The following is a 7,397-nucleotide window of genomic DNA, read 5'->3' as shown; positions in this document are numbered from 1 at the left end:
GAAGAAAAATGATGACCTACAGCATCATTACCTTAAGGCCACCCTTAGGCCAGCCTTAAGTGAGGAAAAAAAGTGATGCACTTTTTACAATAGTAACTCCAGGAACTTGTCTCTGCTCTAGAGCTTGGGCAAAAAAAGTGATGCACTTTTTACAATAGTAACTCCAGGAACTTGTCTCTGCTCTAGAGCTTGCCCATTCACAATCCCATTGATTTGGATAGCATACACAGATGGGTTGTTCAGCGCACCACAAAATCCGTCTACCAAGGGTTTTTGTATGTTAGGGATCTACTTCTGCCTGCATTTCCAACCAGCCAATAGCACCAATTTATCTCACTGATTGCTTGACATTTTACTCCTAAAGCACTTGCCTGGGATTTGAACTTGGAAGTTCTCCAACTTCAACTTCGTCCACCTTGCCTCCTAGCAAAAGTAATTTTCTCAATTTGTCGACGCACTCCTCCATATGAGCAATGTTTTGTTCCCTCCTTGTTTGCATACTCACTTTCAACAGTATGTTCGTGCTGGTGGTTGCCATCTAAGTTAAGGAGTAACCATTCATTCAGGAGTAACTTCACATCCATGAGGCAGCTCACTAGTCAACTCAAACTCGTGAATGACTGACCCACTACCTGTCTCTTTAGGACGAGAAAACCAAAACGTTATGATCAATCCTAGAGGTCTACAGCCCACGACCTAAAGAACATTGTCACAACTTCGACATTCCTTGAGCACCACCACCATTTGCAAGGTCCATTTATTTCAATCAATTCAGAGTGAAAGGGGCCAGCAAAACATGAACCACCTTGGTTTGTGTATTCTCCCCAGGACGTGTGCTGTTTCTAGGACCTCAGTTTGGGGTGAATTCTATTTCCAGCTTCTCAGAATAACTCAGGATGTGAGTGTGCAACGCTTGCAATAGAATTGTAACCGTGACTCAACTACCCGATTGTAAAGCTTGTAAAGCACACATGCTTGTAAAAGAAAAAAAAAACTAAGATGCTATAAGCATTTGGCAAATTAGATAAAGAATGCATCGAATGATGCACCATTTAAACAAGACATTCTCAAACAATAACAGATTTCTAAAATTGGTATACAAAATAGTGACCCGCATATGGGATCATCTCATAAATCTTAAAAGGACTGTATAACCTAGCTACAAAAAACACGGGGCAAAACATGGCCAACCCAGGTCTGCAAGCCCTGACCAGACTTGGGAAATGCAGGATTTGATTACACCTAAGAAGCTACCTTCTTGCGACTGCACAAGCACAAATCCTCCCAAAAAATATGTACATAGCCAGAAATTAACATGAAAATCAACTCTAATGATTTATACAGGAAGAGATGCTGCTGAATATTTCTCCATGCAGAAGCAATTTGCCTATAACAATTCCGGTAATCTCTGCTGTGACGTCCTGCTCTCTACATCCAAGAGCAATCTGCCTGTATCAAGCTCTGGTGATCTCTGGTGTTATCTGCTGCTGTCTGGCATGTGCTGCGGTGGACCCATTCTGGACATTAGTACCAGCATGGTTTTTGGCAGCAGTTGTGACAAGGTATTTGCCTTTGGATTGTAGTAAACCCTCTAGGGTTTTGGCTTCTAGATCTGCAATTGACTTCTGTAACTGCTGCTTCTTCAGCTGCTCTTGATCATTGTCCTTAGAGTTTGAAGACTTGGAAACTCCATCACCTGTACCAAGGAGCTCTGGTGGTTTTGAGCTAGGTAACTTATCCTTTTGATTTGACCCAGCCTTATAAAATTCTAGATATGATTCACGTTTGGCTAATGTTGCCCATTCCTGTTTAACACCATCATGGCTAGACATACCTCTGCTCTCTGGACCATCAGACACTGCTGTGGCTCTGGAAAGATGTGCAGCTGTACTACTCTTGTTTGTGAGATCAGGGCAAGTATCAGCTTTGCTTTCAGTCATCTGAGTATTAACCATCCCAACTACTAGTTTCAAATCACCCCCTATATTGCCAGATTCTTTCTGAGCAGTGTGTCCTGAAGCTGCTGCTTTATCTTTTGGAATTTTGTTACTGCTGCATAAAGCCACTAAATCCACAGGTTCTTCCATCATGATTGTCTTCAAGGCATTTGCATAGCCCTCACTTGCAGTGATGTCCTGGCTTCTAACTACAAGAAGTTCAGGAGTAGCCCTCAATTGTGTAAAAGAATCCTCTGCTTGTGATGGCACATCATTAGTCCTTGCTCCAGTTAACGCTGCATTCTCTGAGACATCTAAAACAGTAGATGATCCAGTTAAAAAACTTGTACGACGGTTCAGGATGCTAATATCTAGCATTCCCGAAGCAGCTTCAGTCCTGTCCTCACTAACATTTGTCCTTGGAGATGCGTTGTTACTGATGTGCTCATGATATCCATCCGAGTTTCTTGATGACTGCACTGATCCATTATTTACCTCTAATGGGGATATTTCTTCTGGCAGGAGCTTATTTGTTGTGGGAGCACCTCTGTTTAGGTGCATCTTCAAGTCAAGAAGGGCCTGCTCGTGTTTAGACCGCATTAATCGAAGTTCTTGTTCCTGCTGCAGAATAAGCAATCTCAAGGCTTCAGAACCAATATCACCATCGAGCTCACCTTCAGGGACCAAGAATAGAAGGCGCTCTTCCTTTAAATCTCCAAACTCTCCTTCATTAAGTAACATGGAGAACTTTTCTTCCAGAGAAGACGAAGTTTCTGTTTTAGAATCAGCCCTTACCCCCTCAAGGATTTGGGTAGCCAAGCTATTATCAACCCTGGTTTCAATGCTAGATCTATCAAGGCTGGCATCCAAAGACAAATCTGATCCACCACCTTCAAACTGCTCAGAAGAAAAATCACTGAAAAATCCCAATCCATCTGGCTCTTGTTGTCTGTGCTCAGCCCTGGTCCGGTTATAGCCAACCTCCTCAAATCTGCCATACATAAAAACATCATTCCTAGGGCCAGACACCACTTCCAAATCATCTGCAGGGCCCAAGGTTATGCAGGGATTATCAAGGAGAGACAGTTCATCAGCCCTCTCTTCTTGGACGTGTGAATTTTCCAAAATCGGTCGTTGTTGCTCATCAAGAAACTCATCCTCGCCTGCCTCATCAAAAGAAAGTCCTGGTTTCCAATCTGGGATCAGGGCCATAATTTCGGCATCTATCATATCCGCAATGGTTGTGACATCTTGATCAGACAAATCAAGTTCTGTGACCATTTCACTTGCAACAGACATTGCTGTATCAGCTTCCACATCAAAGTCAAACTGAATATATCGGACCCCACCTGCAAGTATAGCAAGTCAAAAGCTTTTTTAGACAAAAGACAAGCATGAGCTTATTTGAAACACAAAGTCAGCATATTCATCTCATGACAAAACTTGGTAGCAATTCACCTCTTGAGCTCACGATCCGAATTCTGACAAGTACCTTCTTGTCATCTTGCTTTCTACCTTTTATTCTAAAATCTCTACTCCTTTTCATCCCCTCCTTTGAGCTTGCAGAATCCAACACGATCAGCTTCTCAGATGAAATGGCAATGGGCCTTGTGACCCCTCCTTCCTCTGATAAGGTGATTTGATATTGTTCCAGCTCTTGAACAGATGGGTCAAACATTTCCAATTGGGAGTGTGACTCTTCAGGAACTGGATCAAGGCCCTTCAGGTCCTCATAAGGAATCAGTATCATGGATTGGCATGACTCTAAAGTCTCTAAATCCTCATCATGTCGAAGAAAGGGATGCATGAGAAGCTCACTTGCATGAAGCCTCTGTGATACAGAAGCTATACACTTTTCTACAAACTCACGAATCTCTGGATCCTTCACTTCATTCAGTGCTGCTGGTCTCTTACCCTATGATTAATCAAAGCAGGGGGAGCAAAGGAATGAATGACATCCTAGCAAAGCACAAAACATAAGTACAATATCCTTTCTTTGAAATGTGAGTCTCATATATCAATCATCATTGCTTTAAAACTGGAACTACCAGAGCACAAGCAATAGTATGAAAAAAGAAAATATTCAAAATGCTGGACAGTACCATGGTAACCTTCTTGTAAATCTGGGCTGCATTTCTGCACTCACTGTAGGGGTACTCAGAAGTGAGCATCTCCAGCAAACACATACCAAATGAGTAGATGTCAACCAGCTCGTTATAATGCTCTTCATAGAGTTCTGGAGCCATAAACTCTGGGGTGCCTGCATAAATGATGGCCCTCAGTGAGTCCCTAGGCACCCCAAGTCTTCAAGCTACCAAAGTCATCGTGCAGATGACTGATCACATCACTAGCTTACCAAGAACACTGTGTGCAGCAGGGGCCTGGCGCAGGATAGCTGCCAATCCAAGATCCCCAATTTTCACCTCTCCATTGTTTCCATTAATAAAAATGTTGTCACACTTCAGGTCGCGATGAATAATAGGAGGGTCATGACTATGCAAATAAACAAGTCCTTGTAAGATTTGCCGAGACCAGTGTTTTATCGCTCTCAATTTCACACATTTATGTTTTTTCCGATACCTGTAAAGGTGGTCCATTCAATAATCAAGAGCAACATCAGTCATATATGAAATGAAGTGACTAAAAAATCACACAATAATCAAGATGAACTTGACATCACACCTACCGTCTTAGAGTTCCAGATGTGAAAATTTCAGTAATGAAATTCACATTGTTGCAGCGGGTGTCTATCCAGGAGCTGTAAAACTTGATAATATTCTTGTGCTTCAGTGTCTTCAGTAGATGCAACTCAGAATACAAGCGCTCCATGTCCCCAGCATTATGGAGCATGTCTTGAATTTTCACTTGATTCCACGCAACTTCTATGCCATCTAAATCATCAAAGGCCTTGTATCTAATCATTTGGTTAAGGGAAAAACCAGATGCGTAGATCACAAAGTTAACAAAGCCCAAGGATAAGCCAGCACAAATCAACATAACTCACGACGCACACGTGACAAGGAAGGATACACAGTCTTGTAGGCCCCCCTTCCCAAAACTTCATCATACTGCATAAACAAAAAAAAAAGAGGCATAAGGCGGCTGCTTACGTATTGGTAGCACCCCTTCTGCAAGATGGCATGAGACAGCTCTGACAACAAAGCAACCCGCCTAAACGATTATTTCATTCAACCATTTCTGATTTTGATTGTAAAAGTGGATCTTTTTTTAACAATCGATGTTTTCAAAAGATCAGATCCAAGACAAGTTATCAGGTTCCTGGTCTTCAACGCCAGGAACCAATTTTGAATAGTTTTCTAACCATGAGCAAGCTGCAGACTTGACTTTGACCCCAATCTTATCCCCTAGATTTGAGTATACCTGTTCATGTTTCAGAAACAAGAGGCTGTTGAAAGGAGCTATTACAAAATTCGAAAGCTGCAAACAACTTACTCGGCCGTATCTACCAGTTGGATCCACTTCTACAAATTCAGATTCTTCATCGTTGGCATCATCGGGGGGCACAGCAGCACCTTCATCGTCTGAAAATCTTTCCATTTTGTGTACTATTTGGGAGAACAGATGCTTTGCTCGATGCAGGAAAAGCTGAATGATTTGAGAAGAAGCGGTGCAAATTAGAATTAGTCCTCGCAGTTAGGCGAACGGAATGTAATTGATGCGATCAGGAGATTCAGAAAGTGGATTGGCCATGAAAAGTCTCAAAAGACGATCCGGAAGTGAATCCTGGCACTAGGCTGTTCAAGGAAATTAAAAGAGAATACGGTCGAGACTGAAAGTGCACGCAAGGATGGGCAGGGGAGGGACGGCGACCACGTAGCTAAGGCGGAGGCAGTGGGGGTTGGTATGAAATGAGGGGTTTTGGGGAGGGGATGGAGGGAGGGAGGGAGCGTGCAGAAGGCAAATGAGAAGGGCGCGGCGGCATGAAGTGGTGTGCGTGTGATAACGACGGCGGGGAGGTCCCTCGGTGGGCAGAAAAAGCTGGGACCTGGAGCGATGGCGATGGAAAAGCGAGGGATAAAAACATCGAGAATATCTTCAAGCTTTTGCGTCCTTACACAGAAGAAATCCATAAACAAAACAAACAACAATTACCTAGGGGAAACATGAAACCTTAGCTCTCCCTCACACAGCTTCCATGGCGGTGAAACCCTAGCGTTTAGACACAGCTTTCATGGCGGCGAGACTCCCGCGAGAGCAGCAAATTCTTCATTTCCTGCGCTGTTCTGATACGATGGGAATCGTCTTTCTCGATGTGGTCTCCGCAAGAAAAAGATAGCGGATCTGCGGGCTTTGTTCTAGACCTAACGTTTCAGCCATGCAGGGGTCAGCGCGAGGGAATGTTAGCCTTCGAGATCTGCGGATTCTGCAGATTTCATGGCCCACGCTCTGCTTCGATAGTCGCAACAGCTTTTCCCAAGTTTGAAGCGGGCAACTAACCCCTGCGTTGCAACTTTACTTCCATGGTCGGAAATATCTGTCGCAAAAAAAAACCTAACCCTAGGAGTCGGTGGTGCCCTAACTTTCCCTCAGTTGATGTACTGTTCCGAACGCCGAGAGCGGTGCGTGCAGAAACCCTAACTCTACATCCTTGTATCCAACACAGAAACCCTAACTTCGCCTCAGTTTGATGTGCTGTTCAGAACGCCGAGAGCTTTGCAAGCTTGTATCCAACACAGAAACCCTAACTTTGCCTCAGCTTGATATGCTGTTCAGAACGCAGGAGAGCTTTGATGCTCTTTGCAAGCTTGGATCCTACACAGGAACTTCGTAAACGCCGAGTGGCGCGGACAGAAGAAGAAGCCGACGCCGCGGGGGCGAGAAACCCTAATTTCTATTGGACAAGCTAATGCCAAGGAGTGAAGACTTTGTTGTTAACAGCACGCTGGCGAGGCGTTCCATCGCCTTAACCATCATCACCCAGTAGTAAATGTGCCGTCGCCTCCTCCTCCTCCTCCTCCTCCTCCTCCGCCTCCATCACCACCACCGCTCGTCCTCTACTACCACTACCCACTTTTTTTTTAATCAATAGTAAATATATATATATATGAACCGAAAAAGAGCAAGTATACCCACTTTTCAATAGTAAATATATATATATATGAACCGAAAAAGAGCAAGTATACCCACTATGACAAAAAGGGTCTGAATTTTCCCAGTCCTCACACTTAACTTCATTTAAGGTTTACAAAAAGCAAAGACCGTCCCTCCTCCTCCAACAGAAAGCTTGAGTGCTCCCAAGAAATCATATACAAGCTTCCATCATTGCTTCAGTAGTGCAGCCTCTTGGGGACTGTTTTTCCAACCTACCACCTTTCTTTGACCATATGTTCACTGCGAACTGGTTCCCATTGCGATCGACTGGTATGATCAGTCTGTTTTTCCTTGAGGTACCACCTTTCTTTGACCATATTTTCACTGCGACGACGACTGGTTCCCATT

General features: G+C 43.8%; 1 protein-coding gene across 3 annotated transcripts; it reads right to left on the bottom strand.

The window, feature by feature from the left end:
• Positions 1 to 1,067: 1,067 nt before the first annotated feature.
• On the bottom strand, positions 1,068 to 6,969 carry LOC147605021 (uncharacterized). Of its 3 annotated transcripts, none has more exons than XM_086794383.1 (8): positions 6,051 to 6,969; positions 5,391 to 5,543; positions 4,968 to 5,005; positions 4,624 to 4,851; positions 4,294 to 4,517; positions 4,040 to 4,197; positions 3,396 to 3,852; positions 1,068 to 3,286 (listed from the first exon to the last, which is right to left on the bottom strand). In XM_086794383.1, exons 2-8 carry the CDS (start codon positions 5,493 to 5,495, stop codon positions 1,455 to 1,457), a joined length of 3,042 nt encoding a protein of 1,013 aa, XP_086650509.1. In that variant the 5' UTR covers positions 5,496 to 5,543; positions 6,051 to 6,969; the 3' UTR covers positions 1,068 to 1,454. The 3 variants fall into 3 exon arrangements, with proteins under 3 accessions (XP_086650509.1, XP_086650510.1, XP_086650511.1); XM_086794384.1 differs by lacking the exon at positions 6,051 to 6,969 and adding an exon at positions 5,260 to 5,343 and having other exon boundaries at positions 5,391 to 6,042; XM_086794385.1 differs by lacking the exon at positions 6,051 to 6,969 and adding an exon at positions 5,260 to 5,318 and having other exon boundaries at positions 5,391 to 5,414.
• Between the last annotated feature and the right edge of the window lie 428 nt (positions 6,970 to 7,397).

The sequence above is a fragment of the Cibotium barometz genome, chromosome 60 (genome assembly GCF_041138505.1).
Source record: "Cibotium barometz isolate CiBa-2024 chromosome 60, ASM4113850v1, whole genome shotgun sequence".
Taxonomy (NCBI): domain Eukaryota; kingdom Viridiplantae; phylum Streptophyta; class Polypodiopsida; order Cyatheales; family Cibotiaceae; genus Cibotium; species Cibotium barometz.
This window is presented reverse-complemented; position numbering and strand designations above follow the sequence as displayed.

Bases quoted from the DNA above. Each gene is read 5' to 3' on its own strand.
- LOC147605021 (XM_086794383.1), bottom strand. From the start codon at position 5,495: ATGGAAAGATTTTCAGACGATGAAGGTGCTGCTGTGCCCCCCGATGAT. The intron at 5,006-5,390 runs GTAAGTTGTTTG...TTGTTTATGCAG, and splicing joins CAACTGGTAGATACGGCCGA to TATGATGAAGTTTTGGGAAG. The intron at 4,198-4,293 runs GTAAGCTAGTGA...TCATTTATGCAG, and splicing joins TGCTGCACACAGTGTTCTTG to GCACCCCAGAGTTTATGGCT.